General features: G+C 46.5%; 1 protein-coding gene across 6 annotated transcripts in view; it reads right to left on the reverse strand.

The window, feature by feature from the left end:
- Positions 1-4972: 4972 nt before the first annotated feature.
- fbxo16 (F-box protein 16) overlaps positions 4973-19356 on the reverse strand; it is an 80320-nt gene continuing 65936 nt past the window's right edge. For all 6 annotated transcript variants that reach the window (XM_038800494.1, XM_038800492.1, XM_038800491.1 and 3 more), the window contains 2 exons: positions 7688-7913; positions 4973-5752 (listed from right to left, as the gene is read on the reverse strand). In XM_038800494.1, coding sequence (XP_038656422.1) covers positions 5685-5752; positions 7688-7913 — 294 coding nt within the window. In that variant the 3' untranslated portion in view covers positions 4973-5684. The remainder of the gene's footprint in view (positions 5753-7687; positions 7914-19356) is intronic.

The raw sequence follows: 19356 nt of genomic DNA on the forward strand, positions 1-19356 counted from the left end.
TTTGAATGTTACTATCAAATCTGCTTGCACCGCCCTTTCAGGCAGTCTATTTCAGAAAATATTAACTTGCTGTGTTCATGATGTTATTGGAACTAAATGCCCTTCCATGGCACAACACTGACGTACCCCTGAATCTGTACCTGACAAAACCTTTACCTGTACGGAACACAATACAGAGTGACACATTAGGCATGGAAAGACTATGGTTTGGAAAGTTCTCAGTTTCTTAAGATTGATCGAGTGTTTCTATTGTTAGTTAAATATGCAAGCTTGACCACTGGTAAAGAAAATACTCGCCTTTACACTTGAAGTTTCAATCAGTTCAGTTCTGACCATTAATTGAAATGTCAGCCTTGGTTCATTGGTAAAATTCTTATCTGAGTCAGAAGATTGTGCGTTCAAATCCCACTCCAGAGGCTTGTGCGCAAAATCTAGGCCAACACTAACAGAATGTGGCAATGTCAGATGTGCTGTTTCTCTCATGAGTCTTCCTTCTTCGGTGCATGTACAAAGCTCACATGACACTATTTGAAGAGCAGGGGAATTTGTCCCTGATGCTCTGGCCAACATTTATCCGACAATGAGCATCACTTTAAAAAAAATAATTATCTGGTAATTATTACATTGTTGTTTGTGGAACCTGGCTGAACACAACTTGGTTGATGCGTTTTCTATATTACAACATTTCATTGGTTATAAAGTGTCTCTTGGGGGAGATCTAGTCGACAGTGGGTCTGACCCTGCCTATGAGCCAGAAGCTCTGGGTTCAAGTCCCACTCCAGGACTTGATGATCACAGAAGGTGCGTTTATAACGTGGTTATATAAACCATTGGTTATCAATCTGTAAATCCTTCCAAAGTGTCTATGGCAGGCAGTAAATGCAGGTGAGTGAGTCACCTGGTCATCCATGCTTATATGGGGTGGGGCCTCTGAAGGTATAGCCTCTGTTGACAGGCTAGAAACCTATTTCAGAAAAATCTAGCTGCGGTAACAGACATAATCATATGCTTCATATGGGCTGGTTTAGCTCACTCAGCTAAATTGCTGGCTTTTAAAGCAGACCAAGCAGGCCAGCAGCACGGTTCGATTCCCGTACCAGCCTCCCCGGACAGGCGCCGGAATGTGGCGACTAGGGGCTTTTCACAGTAACTTCATTGAAGCCTACTCGTGACAATAAGCAATTTTCATTTTTCATTTTCATCTGCCTCATGTGTTTTTATGTGCAAGAAGAAAATGCAGAAGAAAGTGCCTTGAATGTTGTGCAGTTACGTAATGTGTTTTCTAAGTTCTTTATTTCATTATTGTTTCGGTATAATCTGGCAGTAGGTGACCAGCCCCTGCTTTTTGATATTATTTATTTCGGAGTTGCTTTTTACACAGAATCATAGAATACCTACAGTGCAGAAGGACGCCATTTGACCTATTGAGTCTGCACCGACCCTCTGAAGGAGCACGCAACGAGGGGCACCCAAGGAAGGTCCAGTCCTCCGCTCCATCCCGCCCATCCCATAACCCCACCTAACCTGCACATCTTTGGACACTAAGGGCAATTTAGTATGGCCAATCCACCTAACCTGCACACCTTTGGACACTAAGGGAAAATTTAGCATGGCCAATCCACCTTACCTGCACACCTTTGGACACTAAGGGAAAATTTAGCATGGCCAATCCACCTTACCTGCACACCTTTGGACACTAAGGGAAAATTTAGCATGGCCAATCCACCTTACCTGCACATCTTTTGACACTAAGGGAAAATTTAGCATGGCCAATCCACCTAACCTGCACATCCTTGGTGGGAAACCGGAGCCCCCTGAGAAAACTCATGCGGACATGGGGAAATGTGCAAACTTCACACTGTCACCAAAGACCACAATGGAACCTGGGGCCCTGATACAGTGAGGCAGCAGTGCTAACCACTGTGACGCCTTGCTTATTCAAAGCATCCAGATGCTCTGGAACCAATGATAGCCCAACAGTGCTTATCTCATTTGCTCAACCTTCATGCATAGTTCAAATTCCTCCGTTTCCTTTGCAGTTGGTTTTCTTTTATTTTATTTGAAGAGTTGGGGAATTTGCCCCTGGTGCTCTGGTCAACATTTATCCAACAACTAGCACACTTTAAAAAAACAATTGTTTTCTTTATTTTATAATCCTGCAATAACCTCACAGCTCACAGTTCAATCTTTCAGTGGCCAGTGGCTCCTAACTGAAGAGCTTTGGTCAGCAATCCAAAGTGCTGGTCCCTCATCCAAACGGCCGGTAAGATTTCAGGCACAGCAATGATCAGTCAGTATTCTCCGAGTGACTGACTGGAGAATAACATTGGCAACATCCTGGGCGGGATTCTCTGATCCTGAAGCTAAGTGTTGACGCCGTCGTAAACATCGTCGCATTTCATGACGACGTCAACAGGCCCCCAGGAGCAGCGATCCTGAGCCATACAGGAGGCCAGCACGGCACTGGAACGACCCACGCAGTTCCAGCTGCCGATACCGGCCTCAAATGTGCGCCGTTCATCTGCGCATGCGTGCTGCGACCGGCGCACGTGCGTGCATGCCCGGTGGCTTCCATCTCCGCACCGGCCCCGATGCAACATGGCCTAGGGCTACAAGAGCCGGCGCGGGGCAAAAGAGGCCCCCAGCCCGAGAGGCCGGCCCGCTGATCGGTAGGCCCCGATCGCGGGCCAGGCCACAGCGGAGCCCCCCCCCCCCCCCCTCCCCGGGGTCGGACACCCCTCCCCACCCACCAGGCTGCCCCCGAAAGGATGCACGCCGAGGTCCTGGCAGATAAGACCACACGTGACGCTGCCGGCGGGACTCCGATATTTTTGCGGCCAATTGCTCCGGTGAGCGGAGAATCGTCGGGGGGGGGGGGGGGGGGGGGGGCCGCAGTGCCGAACGCCAATTCTCCGCTCACCAGAGAATCAGTGGACTGGCATCGCATGATTCGCGCCCGGACCAGCGATTGTCCAGCCCAGCGTGGCCTGAGAGAATCCCGCCCCCTATTCTTCTTTGGACGGCAGTCTGGGATGTGGGTGAATATAGAACCAGTGTCAACAGATTACTGTCAAGTTAAATTATTGGAACAATAATCTTAAGGATGTGAAATAAAATCCAATCAGGACTGTGTGTGCATTTGAACTTAATTTAAAAAAATTAAAAAGTGGCCATGAGGCTATCAGATTGCCAACTGGTCACTAATATCCTTTCAGGAAGATAACCTGCAACCATTCTTACAGATCTGTCCTTTTTGTAACTCCAGTCCCACAACAACGTAGTTGGCTCTTAATTGTCCAGTTGCCTAGCAACGTCCCTCACTTGTGATAGTTAGAGATATCAATAAACTTCAGCCTTGCCCGTGATGCTCACATCCCAAGAATGATGTTTTTTTAAAGTGATTTTGCTGGGGTTGGGGTTGGGGATTGGTGGGGTACACCATAATATTTTCTCCTTCCCACAAGGAGCTACTTCATGCTGGTTATGGGGCTAGATTATCTGTTTGGGAGACTCTGTTCCTGCCGGGACTGAATAGCGTTTCGATCCTCATTCCTTTTCAGGGCGCTATTCTGTAAGTGATTCATGACATGTTGTGAGGAGAGGAGGACAGCCTCTTCCCCAGGCTGCAGATTCAAGCCCGCCCTCCTGAACAGAGGCTGGGAGGTGGTGGCAGAGGCAGTCAGTGCTGCCAGCCTCACAAGGAGGCACGAGCTGGTGATCCTGAGTGGTGATGGAGGGTTCACTGGTGAAGCTTCTGTTCTGAAGGGAGGGTTCCAAAGGCCACGATGCAGGTGCCCTTTGATTGGGGTGAGCTCTGCTCATCACCTGCTTCCTCTGCAGTGGGGCAGTGCTTCTGAGGAGTGCCAACACCTGGTGGGCCACTATTTGAGCTTGGCCATGACCATCCTCTTGATGATACAACTGGGGTATGAGGATGTCAGAGGAGCACCTTAGGTTGGCTCCCAGATGACCAGGGGCTCTCTGAACATTTACAGGACACAGTGAGCAGTCAGCAGTTTGAACACCCAGGACCCTATAAGTAGAATCAAAGGGGTGTGTTTAAATCCCATTGCAGCAATGGCAGTCTGAGTCAGGCCACCCTGATGCCCAGGGGGCATCCAGAGTCCATGGATTTGGCACCAAGTTGTTTCCCGCGACTGCCCCGGCTGGGCAGCCACCGCCCAATAAGCTCAACACTTTTTGAGGCTTTTTCAGAGTTTTCTTTAGCTTCCCACTCCCCCTTAGCAGCCATGACGCCCAGTCCCTGCTTGTAAATACTTGCACCAATTCACACCGGCGAGACCTCTGCCAAAAAGGGCATTGTGGAGGGGTGGTGCATGAAGTGTCCATGCCGCTAATGGTATTTAAATCCACGATAGTTTTGCATGGACCCACGAGCGCAGAGCTGAAATTTCATTAATGACATTAGCAAGGAACTGGAGCATGACAATGAAATTGGCGCCAGGTGTAAAACGCATTTTTCCATTTTGCGCAATTCTCACTGCCCGGCATCGCAAAGCAGAGAATTCAGCCCATGATTTCATGGACACAAGCTCCCCTCTGGTAACTTGTCTGAGTGAACTGCAGTAATAGGCTATATGACAATATGGTGCATCATGACTCAGGCCATTTCATTGGCCATGTACCCTGATCTTCCAACTGGGCAATGGGAGGGGATTGGTGGGGAAGTGGTGATTTATAAAAATGATCAAAATTGGAAACCCGGCTGAACACTTCCACTCCTAATTTCGAGATAATTGAGCACAAATGTACAGCCAGGGCAAGAGCAGTCTGCTCAGAACCAGTGAGAAATTGAACCAAAAGTTGCCCATTTTTCTAGCTTTTTCTACCTAGAATAGGTAGAATGAGAAGAAGTTTGAATGCTGGCCTAGTCAGTGATGCCTACATCCCATCAATTAATTTTTGATGATCTACTATTTATTGTTCTAATTAATGAATCATTTAACAATCATGACTTAACCCATTTAATCAACTAACTTTACAGCAATCATTTATACTCCAGTCCAGTCCATTAGTCATAATGTTACCACACTGCAAATCAGAGGATGGAGCTAACATAGTAGTTTGTTAAATCCAATACAGCTCATCTTGTGCAAATGCATGATCTCTGTGGCTGGGAGAAAGTCATGGTGAGCTTAAGTTTGGAAAAGGTAAAGTTTGCTTGTGAACATTTTATTTATCTCGGAGTTTCCCCACACAGGGATTCCAGCTAACTGCACAGAACCCCTGCTAGCAGTTGCATTCAGCCTCAGATTTCCATCCCTATTTGGGGGTCAGCTGCTCTTTGTACTCTGTCCTAACACACCGGTGAGGTCCAAAGCTCAATATTTGATGGGACGAGAGAAGCTAACAATATTTAATTTGATGTTTTGGGCTTTCAGCAGGGATGTTAACATGCTTCTTAGTGATCAGAGGCACACTATAAAAATGTCTTTAGTTCTTATTTTTGTTTCTTACCTTCACCAAAATGAAACCAAAAGGGATTACAATCATTTGAACCAATCGCTCAAAGTGTAGCACTTCTTTTATGATCAACAAAAATGTTAACACATAAAACCAGCGGTTCCTTCCATGTAGTTCCACTCCAGTTCACCCACTGTTTGCACAAATTGGTTCGGTCCGTTTGTGGGTTTACTGTCCCTGCTTCAGATGGCTTTGCCCTCTCATTCTTCATCAGACCCTCTCTCCGATATGGGGACATTCCACGGCTGGCTCTCAAAGAGTGGGCATGCTGGAGGGGAGGCGGGAGCAGAGAACACAGCAAGACAGTTAATTGTTTTTTTTTCTGGAGTGCGTTATTCTCCTTTTCAAACCAAAACGTGAGCAATTGTGGAACGCGTCACCCTCCAAAGAGACTAACATTACTGTGATACAGGTATGATGTCCACGTCAGAGGTATATTTTCCCACTAAAGGTATCCCTCTTTCTTCATGGCTTCGAACTCAGACAGAAATTAAGAAATGCATATGGCATATAGGTATCTACACAGTTTTTTTCCTAAAAACATGCAGCAATTAAGGGCTCATTTGCAGCAGATTATGAATAAATTCATCCCAAGGCAGTGCATGACAAACACATTTGTATAAAGATTCTCTACCCCAGGGGCGCCATGGTGGCGCAGTGGTCAACACTGCTGTCTCACGGCGCCGAGGGCCCAGGTCCGATCCCGGCCCCAGGACATTGTCTGTCTGGAGTTTGCACATTCTCTCCGTGTCTGCGTGGGTCTCACCCCCACAACACAAAGATGTGCAGGGTAGGTGGATTCGCCACACTAAATTGTCCCTTAATTGGAAGAATTAAAAAAAAAAGATTCTCTAGCCCTTGTGGCTTCTCTAAATCATGGTCTGCATTAATACTGTGCATGCCAATGCCACACCATTTATCATTTAATCTTCTCTGCAACGTCCATTTCAGATAAAGTTGATTATAAATTATAGAGGTCATAGGTTCAAGCTTGAGAGACTTGAGCACAATATCTAGGCTGATACTGGAGGGAGTACTGTATGGTTGGGGTTGCAAACTGCTCTCTCAACTGGTTACCAAATATCCCACCTCATTAACTGAAGAAGAGCAAGGGTGGACTCCCTGGCCAATATTTATCCCTCAACCAACGTCATTAAAGACAAGTTACCTGGCCATTTTCTAATTGCCGATTGTGGGATCTTATTGTGCATGATTTGGTTGCTGCATTTTCTATAGAACTAACTGCATGATGACTGCACAACATTCAGCACCATTCATGACCCCTTGGATAATGAAGCAGTCAAAGTGTAAATGCAGCAAGACCTGGACACTATCAAGGTTTGGACTGACAAATGGCAATTTACATTCGTGCCACTCAAGTGCCAGGCAATGATCATCTCCTACAAGAGAAGATCTAACCATCACCCCATGATAGTCAATGGCATTACCATTGTTGAATCCCCCCACTCCCACCAAGCCTGTCAACCGTCTACAAGGCAGAAGTGTAATGGAATATTCCCCACTTGCCTGGATGAGCGCAGCTCCAACAATACTCACAAAACCATCCAGGACAAAGCAGCCTGCTTGATTGCTATCCCTTCCACAAACATTCAAACCCTCCACCACTGTCGAACAGTGGCAGCCGTGTGTACCATCCACAAGATGCATTGCAGTAAGTCACCAAGGTTCCTTAGGCAGCACCTTCCAAACCCATGACCGCTACCATCTAGAAGGACAAGAACAGCAGATACCTGGGAACCCCACCACCTGGCGGTTCCCCTCCAAGTTACTCACCACCCTGACTTGGAAATATATCGTCGTTCCATCATTGTTGCTGGGTCAAAATCCTGGAACTCCCTCCCTAACAGCACAGTGGGTGTACCTACATCTCAGGGACTGCAGCGGTTCAAGAAGACAACTCACCACTACCTTCTGAAGGGCAACTAGTGTAAATGCTAGCCTAACCAGTGACACCCATATCCTGTAAATTAATTTTTTAAAACAGTGACTTCAAAAGTACATCATTGGATATGAAACACTTTGGGACATTCCGAGAATGTGGAAGGTGCTATAAAAATGCACAGGTTTTCTATCTTCCTATTTCTGCAACTGCTAAACTAGTTAAGGTGTGCATAACTTGCTATTACCAGCGATACTCAGGCAAGCCTGAAAAGGTAATGTGGATGAGCAGCATTGTACTTACAAGGGCTGCTCCTCTGGGTCCGTAGCGAGGCTTTCTGCACCCTCTCGCTCATTGTTGGTAAGACAGGTCGAACCGGCGCGGGGCGAATTCCGGCATTCCAGTCAGAACTCCGAGTTAGTGCCTTGGCTTCCTCCTTGGAAACAAAATCTGCCTCTGGACCTTGACATGCCCAGACTGGGCGCACTTGGCGTTTCTGACTTAAGTTGAAGTCAAGAGACATGAACATCTGAGCACAAATCAAAGACAAGAAACAATCAGAAGTGTTTGAAAATAGATACAGAAGATAGTTGCAACAAATGGGACTCGTGAAAGGCAGGCTGCATAGTCAGAATGCATCATCAGCAGTTGATAGAAAAGAGATAAAATGCCGTGTTGATCAATCTGAGGCACTGTAACATACTTCACTGCACCCTGAAGTTGGATATAAAATATCTCACAGCATTTCTCAAAGAAGGGCAGGATAGTTCTCCTCGGTGTCTTACAAATAATTAACCCTCGACCAACATCACTAAAACAGGGTATCTAGTCATTATCCTATTGGTATACGTGAACTTTGCTGTGCACATATTGGCTGCTGAGTTTCCCTTCATTGCAACACTCTTCATTATTATTCTCCATAAGTATTTTATTAGCTGTAAATTGCTTTGGGACATCCTGAAGTCATGAAAGGCACTATATAATTGGGAGTTTCTTCTCTCATGCTCTCATCATATCCCATGCCCACAGTTAAATTATTTTTCTCCCTGGAGATGGATCCTATTCAGGTATCTATACAATAGTGGTGATTATATATACATTTTAAGATGAACACAGAGAAGGACATAAGTGTGAAGTGAATCAAGTTAACAGATTGAAGAAAAGCTGATTTTGAGGAGCTGACAATAGAACTTGGGAAAGTAAAATGAGTATTGGCTAACCATATCGGCCTGGATGACTGTCGCTCCAACAACATCCAAGAAGCCGGACACCACCCAGAACAAAACAGCCTGCTTGTTTGCCATGTCATCCACAAACATTCACTTCCTCCACCACTGACGAACATTGACAGCAGTGTGTACGATCTACAAGATGTGCAGTAGGAATTCACCAAGGCTCCTTCAACAGCAGCTTCCAAACCCACCCTTCAATATCAAGAAGGACAATGGCAGCAGACACATGGGAACACCATTACCTGGAAGTTCCCCTCCAAGCCACTCACCATCCTGACTTGGAAATATATTCTGCGACAACGCAGAATCGCCGAGCAGAAACTGATAGCCAAGTTCCGCACGCATGAGTACGGCCTCAATCGGGACCTTGGATTCATGTCCCACTACATTTAACCCCCCACCATCTGGCCTGGGCTTGCAAAATCCTACCAACTGTCCTGGCTTGAGACAATTCACACCTCTTTAACCTGTGATTATCCCTCTCTCCAGTCGCTCCGTCTGGACCTCTAAAGACTTAATTACCTGCAAAGACTCACATGAGATGAGACTCACAAGTATCATCTTGCATCATTGACTTTGTGTATATATGTGTTTCTGGAACCCACCTCTTCATTCACCTGAGGAAGGAGCTGTGCTCCGAAAGCTAGTGATTTGAAACAAACCTGTTGGACTTTAACCTGGTGTTGTAAGACTTCTTACTGTGCCCGCCCCAGTCCAACACCGGTATCTCCACATCATGGAAATATATTGGCATGCCTTTACTGTCGATGGGTCAAAATCCTGGAACTTCCTCATAACAGCACTGTGGGTGTACCTGCACCATAGCAGTTCAAGAAGGCATCTCATTACCAACTTCTTAAAGGCAATTAGGAATGGGAAATAAATGCTGACCTAGCCAATGATGGCCACATCCCATGAATGAATTTTTAAAAATGATTTTTAAAAACTAGAATGGGAAATATTTAAAACTGTGCTCAAAAGAGTTCAGGAAGAATGCATTCTGTAATCATTAAATAATAATCTAAATAATAATGGGGCTCCATAGATTAATAAAAACATAATGGAGCAACTGATGGTTAGTAAAGAGGAATATATACATTAAGTACATAGCCAGCATGATAGGAGAGAATCCAAAAAGGTTAGGAGGAGTCAAAAAAACAATTACGAAGATAAAGAGGAACTATGAAAGTAAATTATCAAGGAATATAAAACAAAATAAGAAAATCTTTTCACAGGCATATCAACAAAAAAGGAAGGCTGTAATGGGAATAGGATCATTAAGGGTAGGAAGGATAATGCCATAGATAACACAGAGTGATGGCACAAATATTAAATAATTCTTTTGTTTCAGTATTCACCAAGGAGATAGGATAGGTAGACACGATATTTAATGATGAGAAGACAAGTGCATTTAAAATAAAACTGGGGCTATATTAAAGAAACAAAACCACTGGTCCGGGTGAATTGAATCTCCATATTTTAAAATAATCTAGGAAAGAGATAGCAGAGGCATTGCTATTCGTAATTAATAACTTATTTGAAAATATCTAAAGTGCCAAAGGGCTAACAGATAGCTAATGTAATTACTATATCCAGGGAACTATAAACCAATCAGCGGTAGAAGAAATAACGGATTCTTACTATAGGAAAGAACACCTAGAAACTAGAAACATAGGGTGTGATTTAACAGCTGCGTCGCACCCAGCACGGATCAGTGTGCGCTGGTTTGATCATTAGGGAGGTCGAAATCAGGATCCGTGCAGGCCGCCGTCCGGTTTGCGATCAAACTGGCCCGCTCCCGTGAGCGGGTTCCAAATCTCGCTTGGACGTGGCATGAGGACGATTATCACCAATATGGGCAATCTCCATCCCGTTAACGAGATGGGTGCCCTAACTAACAGCCTCCTGGGTCATAAACACCACCCCAGCGAGAGGTCACACAGGCGCTGTTTAGTACTGGTCCACACAAACGTGGACCAGGCGGAACAGCACCTGGGGGTCTCTCAGGCCATTTGAGATCCCTGGGTGGTCAGGGGCAAGGTAGAGTGGCATCCTGGCTCTCCCTCAGGCACCTGGCACTGCCAGGTTGGCACCTTGGCAAAGCCACCGTGGCACATCCAAGGTATCTGGGTGAAATTGCCAGGGTGCCAGTGCCATGGCACTCAGATGCCAGGGTGGAATTGCCAAGGTGCCAGGGCTGAGGGAGGCCAGGAGGGATGTCCTGTTCCCCCAGGGGGTCCCGGAGGGTGAGCCACAAAGCAGTCAGTGCTGCCTGGGACGAGGTGATGGCAGCAGTGAGCTTGGGGGCATGACCAGGAGGACTGGCCTCCAGTGCCATCGGAGGGTGGTACGGCTGACCATATGTCATCAACAGATGAGCTGTGGGTACTCCGGCCCAGAGGCCAGCCACCAGGGACATCAAAGACAACAGGATAAGGTAAACAGCTGGCTGTCTCCATCTCAGATGTGCATCCTGGGGAGGCACCAAGACATAGTGGTAGAGCTGGGACAGCAAAGCACATCGAGGGTCATTGAGGACGCTGGGGGAGGGGGGACTACATCGCGGAGGGAGGTTGTCAGGTGGAGTTTGGAGGGTGGGGGCTGTGGAGAGTAGGGTTGAGGGGTGTGGGGGATGAGGGGGTGGGGGCTGTACTATAGCAGAGATTGAGGAGCACCAGTGCTCAGCTCTCGACAGTGACCTGCGGACAGTGCCGAGACAGTCCCAGCACCCTGGACTGATGTGACACATACTCTTGGAGGGTGGGAAATGGGGGTGCTGGGTGGGTACGGTTGCAATGATATATCAGGCCAAGTCCTAGGTGAAGCGGGCGGATATGAGGGCCTCCCTGGCCCTCCGTTCTTGCCAGACCCTCACAGCTGTCACCTGTCCTGCAGCCTCCGGCTGGGCCTCATCCTCCATCCCCCGCTGGTCCAGCGCCTCCTCATCATCCTCGTCTCTATCCCCTACTCCTCCTCCTCAGAGGTGACTATATGTTGCTCGTCACCAGCTTGTCGGCCTGCTGCTGTGCCAGATACTGGAGGACACAGCGGACCACAACAAAGTGGGCGACCCTCCGGGAGGTGTACTGGAGTGCATCACCGGAGAGGTTGAGACATTGGAATTGCATCTTGAGGAATCAGATGCACCGCTCAATGACAGCCCGGACGGCTACATGGGCTTCGTTGTACTTGTCTGTGCTTCAGTCCACAGCCTTCGTACTGGCGTCATAAGCCAAGTCCTCAGCGGATACCCTTTATTCCCCAAGGGCCAGCCGCCCATCATGGGGTGCTCCTCAAAGAAAGCAGGAATGACCAACTGCCCAGGATGAGTAGCTGCCATGCATACTCCCTGGGAAGCATGCACACATGTGCATTATCTTCATCTGGTGATCGCAGACGAGTTGTATGTTGAGGGAGTGGAACCCTTTTCTGTTAACATAGGGCACCCCCAGATGGCCTTGTGAGCGCAGCCAACATGAGTGGCATTAGTGGCCAAGTTCGTGAGGATATGGCACAGATGTTGCACCATCTCCTTATTGATGTGCTGTCCGTCATTTGTTCGAATGACCAGCAACGCCTGTACACCATGAGCCGTCGCGGAACTCCCGCTCTGGGTCCCTCCCTGGCCTGATGGGCGGCTGGTTCCTCAGGGTGTGGGGGGATTGGGGAGGGATCCCGGCACATTGGCCGCTGCCTCAAGCATCTGCAGACGCTTCTGCTGCCGCCTTCACCGGCGTCTGGCCGCATCGCGTAGCACCAGCACAACGAGGGAAACCTTCGCATCGACTATCCCTGCCATACCATTCAATATCTGTAAAGAATTAGGAGACGGGTGTTCAACTGACAAACATCTATGGCTCCCATGCCAGGCCCTTCATTCCCCCACTGATTCCACCCCCTCCCTCACCCCTACCCGGAATGCCCTCTCCACATACTCCTGGCCGCAGCGGGCCCCCTTCTCCAGGCTCCAGACCCGGTATCCCAGCCACCCACTTACAACATTAACCGGACCGGGCATGGCAGCCAGTGGGGGCTTTGTGTCATCGGTAGTGCCTGTCTCCGGAACTGGTACACATGATCCTGATCCAGAGGTTGGCATGATGGTGTAGCGAGCGGTTACTTCCCGGTCCCCCCCCCCCCATGGCGGCACACTCCTGCGGAGGGTCAGCCCACCCCCAGCTGAGGATCCCGCATTCCCCACTGAGTACAGGGGCAGAAAGCCCAGCGCCCCCGGACTCTTTGCCTGTGAGCAAAGATGGCTACTCACATCCTCAGCCATCCACAGAAGCCCTTCCGCCAGGTTCACGTTTTTAAAAAGCAGTACTAATTGGCGCCAGCGTGACCACTTGCTGGGGAGGCCGCTGAATGAAGGGAGGCCTTTGGATAAGAGGTGGCTCTTGTTAATTGTTTGGCTTATGTGGTGATAATTGGTTTCTCGCCTCGTTACAGCGAGATCCCGATTTCGCCTATGGGAGTGGGCCGGTTGCATCACAAACTGTTTGGCGCCTGGCATGGTTCTCGCTTTTGGCCTCTCACACTATTCAATGGCCTCATTTCACTTGAGCACGAGTGTAATGAGGCCGGAAGATCGCGCCCTAAGTGTGGGCTGGATCGGGGGGGAGAAACTCCCCAAAGCTGAAAAAATTGACTACGTGTGGGTAAATAACGGTGTGGATCTCACCCAGCCAAACCCGCCCGAAATGACACTTAGAAACTTGTCCGTTGAATTATGCCCATAATAATGAATAGTAAGCATGGATTTCAAAAGGGTAAATCTTGCTTCACCAACCTTATTGAATTTTTGAGGAGGTAACAAAGAGAGTAGACAATGGTAATGCAGTGAGGGTAGTTTATCTTGATTTCCAAAAAGCTTGAGATAAGGTGCCCCATTACAGAATAATAAATAAGGTCAGAGAATGTGGAGTCAGAGGACAAGTGGCAGCACAGAGTGTGAGTTATTCAGAGTGGCAGAAGGTGGGGAATGGTGTTACACAAGGATCATTGCCGGCACCAGTGCTGTTCCACAATTTACATGAACAATTTGAACTTTGGAATCAAAAACACAATTACTTAATTCACGGATTACACCAAATTTGGGGGCAAGTCAATACTGAGGAGGAAGACAACAAATTACAGGGGGACATTAATAAACTGGCAGGGTGAACAAATTAAGTTCAACACTTCGTATAATTGTGAGGTAGTGTATTTTGGAAGGAAGAATAGGGAAGCCACTCACTAATCGGAAGGTGCAAGTCTGGAGGAAAGGAACAAATCAATCAATAAAAATATTCCACAGGTTAACAAGACCATTAAAAAAAGCAAATAAAGCATTAGCTTTAGTTCCAGAGGGATAGAATTCAAAGTAGGAAGTTATGCTGTACCTCTATCAAACCTTGGTTAGACCAGCAGAGTATTGCACACAGTTTTGGTTGTCAGTTTTCAATATCCTTATCATAAGGGTATTGAGGTACTGGGGAAGGTGCAGAGAGGATTTACAAGGATGATACCAGAAATGTGTGGTTTCACATATCAGGAAAGGATTGACAGGCTATCCCCTCCTTAAAAAAGAAGGTTGAGCTGTGACAGAGGTCTTTAAAATTCTGAAAGGTTTTGATTGAGTGGTTACAGAGAGAATGTTTCCTCTTCTGGGGAATATCATCAGCAAATCCGACAAAGAATTCAGAAGAAACTTCACCCAAATAATGATAAGAATGTGGAAATCCCTACCATAGGGAGGGGATATTGGGAAGGACTGGTGGGGCGGGGGGAGGGCGGTTGGGCCACCCCGGTCAGGTTGGGCTGGGGCAGTTCGGGGAGTCAGGCCGGTAAGCTGATGCTCACCTGGGGGGTCATGTTTGTGGGGTATGTCCTGTGTAAAGCTGCATCTGGGATTTTCAATTAGTTAGTCTGGAGTTGGAATGATCTTTCTCCTCTAATTCTTTCAGAGTAACTATCAAGCTAAAACTGGCAGAAACATTCTAATTTAGCGATTTTAATTATTCCTGTCAGATGGCCCAGATTAAGATAGCACGTCTGGACAATTGCTGGGTGTTATAACCCCCACAAGGCCCATGGGGACGACCCGATTAATCTCCCTGAAAGCCTGGTGGAGTACAAGCTCCCTAATTCCACAGGATAAAAGCCGGCCCAGGTAGGAGACGGGTGCCAGAAGTCCTGGTTGGCACTTGGACTGTTGCTTGTATATACTTTTCCGAAATCAAGGGTTGAAAATAAACCATTTTTGACTCTGCTTTGACTATCATATTGACTACCATATCTGGTAAACACTTATGTGGGAATTTCCCAGTCCCAGCGCATCATTGTGGTACCCCCTAAATGTGACACTGAGGAACCTGGAGTTATAGACCTACATTAATGTCTTTAACAAAATAAAACCAAACTGTTATCCTCACTATTACAGAGGCGCAAAAATGGAAAACTGTCACTAGATGGCTGAGAAGCACCAATTGTGGCAAGTTTAAGAGCTGATAGAGCAGGGGTGGGCAAACTTTTCCGTGCAAGGGCCACATTCAGAAATTCACAATTTTAAAGGGCTGCATAGTATATTAAGTAAAATAATTAATATTTAAAATAGCCAAAATAAAAGGTTTTTAAAGAAAAAAAAAGCAATTAATTTTTATTAATTAATATTTTAAAGTAGAAACTTCACACGAAACACATGTTGTGCCGAGCAATGATCACCCTACTCAAGTCAACGTATCCACCCTATACCAGTAACCCAACAGTCCCCCCCATTAACCTTATTTTTAAAAAAAACTTTTTTTTTTTTAATGACTTGATCTTGGTGGGCCGCATAAAGACCTTTGGTGGGCCGCATGCGGCCCGTGGGCCGTAGTTTGCCCACCCCTGTGATAGAGCTAATGGTGTTAATCTTCCTAGCATTCAGAATCTCCACTGCATCCTAGCACTGCAATTGGCCTCCAGGGGTGGGAAGAATACTTTCACACCACCCATCTAGACTCGGCCTGTTGGATCTGGCACTGTGTTTACATTTACAGGAGCACAGGTCAGGAGCTCCCTACTACATGCTCCTCCTTGGTCCTTGTGAATATATGCTTGTTCCACAGTCAGGGATATCTTCCAGTAAGCTTCACTTCTTTTTAAGGACTTTGAATGAGTGGGTAAACAGGCACTGCCTGCTGGTGTTGATAAATGGTGCTGTGCCGATGGCAGAGGATTGTCCCTTTGGTCCCAACATTCCCATGTGTGCTCCAAAGTTTTGCATGGCTCAAGAAAAATGCTTTCAAATCAGTGCTTTAGAAAGTGAATTCGGGGAATTTGCTTATTTGATAACTAATGGAATGCAGGTGTTTTTCTTAATGGGACTCGAATACAAGGGATGGGAAATGCTCTTTCAGTTGTACAGAGCACTTATGTAGAGTACTGCGTACAGTTCTGGGCACTGTACTTCAGGATGAGTAGGGCCTTGGAAGGATGCTGCACAGATTTCGCCAAATGATATCAGGACTAAAAGAGTTATAACTTGAGGATTGCATAAGTTTGGGTTGTTTTCACTTGATTTAGAGAATTGAAAAGTGATCTGATTGAAGTGTTCAAAATGATAAAGGGATTTAAAAAAAAAATTTGCTACTATTGCGCCACTGTGCTGCCCCTCTGACTAAGGGATTTGGTATCGTGGATAGAGAGCAACTATTTCCTCTGACGGAAGCCGGAACAAGAAAGCAGAATCTCAAGCTGAGGGCTAGGCATTTGAAAATCAGGATAATAGAAATCTGAAATGGTCACCCCCAAAAAGGCTGTGGGTGCCAGCAATCATTTTCAAGACTGAGATTGGTAATTTTTTATTGAACTAAGGTATGAAGGGATAAGGAGCAAAGCTGGATAAATGGACTTGAGTTATAAATCAGCCATGATTAAACTGAATGGCAGAATGTGATCAAGAGGCTGAATCACCTACTCCTGTTTCTATGATAACTATTCTCTGCACTTGTGTAACATGCAATACTAGGAAGCATTATTGCCCGAAACCCACTCTTCACAGTAACTTAATTTGAAGCCTACTTGTGACAATAAGCTATTTTCATTTCATTTCATACTCTGCTGCTGCCCACTGCTATTTTGATTGAGGCCTTCGGGCAGGCAGCTGACACTCTCATCATCTACAATGGGAATCGCATGCAGTTTTCAAGTCCCAGAAGGTGGAACTGCTAGTGCCCACTCCAAAGGTGGCACAGATGGCAGCATTGTTGCCTTCTGAACCTCAAGTCCGTACCCCAGGGTTGAAACATGACCCTCCACTGACTTGGCTCCTCTGAGGAACCACCAACTTTCACACTTCCTCTAATTAGAATCTGGGGCATCTCCATGCGAATATGGTACTAGGGTTAACCATCAATATTGATTAGGTATCTGCATAGTGAGTTCACTCTGCCCTCCTCTCACCCTCATCAAAATCACATTCCCCACCATCCCACACAGCAATTACAGCAAGTTGTACTTCAAATTGTCCATTTATCAAATTATCCAAAATAAAATTAAAATAAGATAAAAATAAGAAAACAAATTTGGAAATCCTTGCTTAATGAAAGGTGTTTAATTAACTGAGGGAGAATCTTCAAGAAATATGTGAGTAACAGTAGAACTCAGCGCTTACCACATCTGATTGTTGTGGAGCAGCAGCAATCAACAAAGGAGATAGATTGGTGAGAGATATTGTCAGAGCAGAGAACAAATCCAAGGCTGGCACACAGAAATTATAGAGTGTTTCGGTGCTGCAGTTTGACCAGCTCTTGTCACTGAGACGGTCGGGAAAATTATGGACCCTGGAACCCTTGCACAGAAAATACAAGGCTGATTGATCCCTGCCAGGATGCTAAGGAAAGGATAAAAGGACTTTGGCTGCTTCTACTTGATAGGACGGGGATGGTAAGATCATGATGATGTTACTGGGCTAGTAATTTAGAGGCCTGGACTAATGCTCTGGAGATGCGAGTTCAAATACTATCATGGCATCTGGGGGAATTTATATTTAATTAATTAATAAAGCTGAACACTAATTAATAAAGGACCACGAGACGAGAATGGTGAAACAATCGAGGCTTTATTGCACAAGATGTACAAGATGTGCAAGATGCACAAGAGGGGCAGCACGGTAGCAGGGGCAGCACGGTAGCATGGTGGTTAGCATAAATGCTTCACAGCTCCAGGGTCCCAGGTTCGATTCCCGGCTGGGTCACTGTCTGTGCGGAGTCTGCACGTCCTCCCCGTGTGTGCGTGGGTTTCCTCCGGGTGCTCCGGTTTCCTCCCACAGTCCAAAGATGTGCGGGTTAGGTGGATTGGCCATGCTAAAATTTCCCGTAGTGTCCTAAAAAGTAAGGTTAAGAGGGGGGGGGGGGGTTGTTGGGTTACGGGTATAGGGTGGATACGTGGGTTTGAGTAGGGTGATCATTGCTCGGCACAACATCGAGGGCCGAAGGGCCTGTTCTGTGCTGTACTGTTCTATATCTATATAGTCTTGTTAATAACGCTCATGAAACTACTGGATTGTTATAAAAAAAACATCTGATTCACTAATGTCCTCCAGAGAACGGAATCTGCAATCCTTACCCGGTCTGGCCTGCACATGACTCCGGATCCACAACAATGTGGTTGATTCTTAGTTGGCTTCCTAAGCCATTTCAAAGGGCACTTGCTACAGAAAAAAGTACTGTCGTTCACCTACATAAATTGCAACAATTCAAGAAGGCTTCTCACTACCATGTTCTTCAGAACAACTACGAATGGGCAGTAAATGTTGGCCTTGCCAGTGATGCTCACATGCCAAGAGCAAATATATTTTTTTAAATGAGGGAAGTCAGTACAGGCATGTAAGGTATTGTGTAAGATATCAAGTAGACTAGAAAAGACAGAATCAAGTTAAATTGTGACTACAGGATGGGAACGAGTAAAGAGCACAAACTGGGATGGTTTTCCAGTTATAGTCATGGGTACAAACCATAGGCTCAATGAAGAACTAGTTGGATGATGTGACGCTGGAATTTTAAGTCAAAATGGAAAGATGAATTCAATGGGCCGAATGGATGCTCACATCTGTACTGTACTGGTAACCTTTATTTCCTTTCTTTGCTCAGACACCAATGGAAATTGTAAAACCATGAGGATGGGAGTGGTCCGAAATGAACATTTCTCGTCAGTACTTACTGTTGAGAAGGCACGAATGTTAGGGAAATTGGGGAAATAAAAAGAGATGTCTTGAGGAGTGTACATATTACAGAGAAGGAGGTGCTGGAGGTATTGAAGTGCATCAAGATTGATAAATCCCAGGGTAGCATGGTGGCTCACTGGGTCAGCCCTGCTGCCTCACGGCGCCAAGGTCCCAGGTTCAATCCCGGCTCTGGGTCACTGTCCGTCTGGAGTTTGCACATTCTCCCTGTGTTTGCGTGGGTTTCGCCCCCACAACCCAAAGGTCTGCAGGCTAGGTGGATTGGCCATGATAAATTGCCCCTTAATTGGCAAAAAATTAATTGGGTACTCTAAATTTATTTTTTAAAAAGATAGATAAATCCCCGGGACCTGATGAAATGTATCCCAGGATGTTGTGGGAAGCTAGGGAGGAAATTGCCGGCCCGCTAGCTGAGATATTTGGACCATCGACAGCCACAGGAGAGGTGCCTGAAGATTGGAGCGTTGCAAATGTTGTGTCCTTGTTTAAGAAGGGTTGCAGGGATAAGCCTGGGCACTACAGACCGGTTAGCCTCA

This window comes from Scyliorhinus canicula, chromosome 6 (assembly GCF_902713615.1).
Source record: "Scyliorhinus canicula chromosome 6, sScyCan1.1, whole genome shotgun sequence".
Taxonomy (NCBI): Eukaryota; Metazoa; Chordata; class Chondrichthyes; order Carcharhiniformes; family Scyliorhinidae; genus Scyliorhinus; species Scyliorhinus canicula.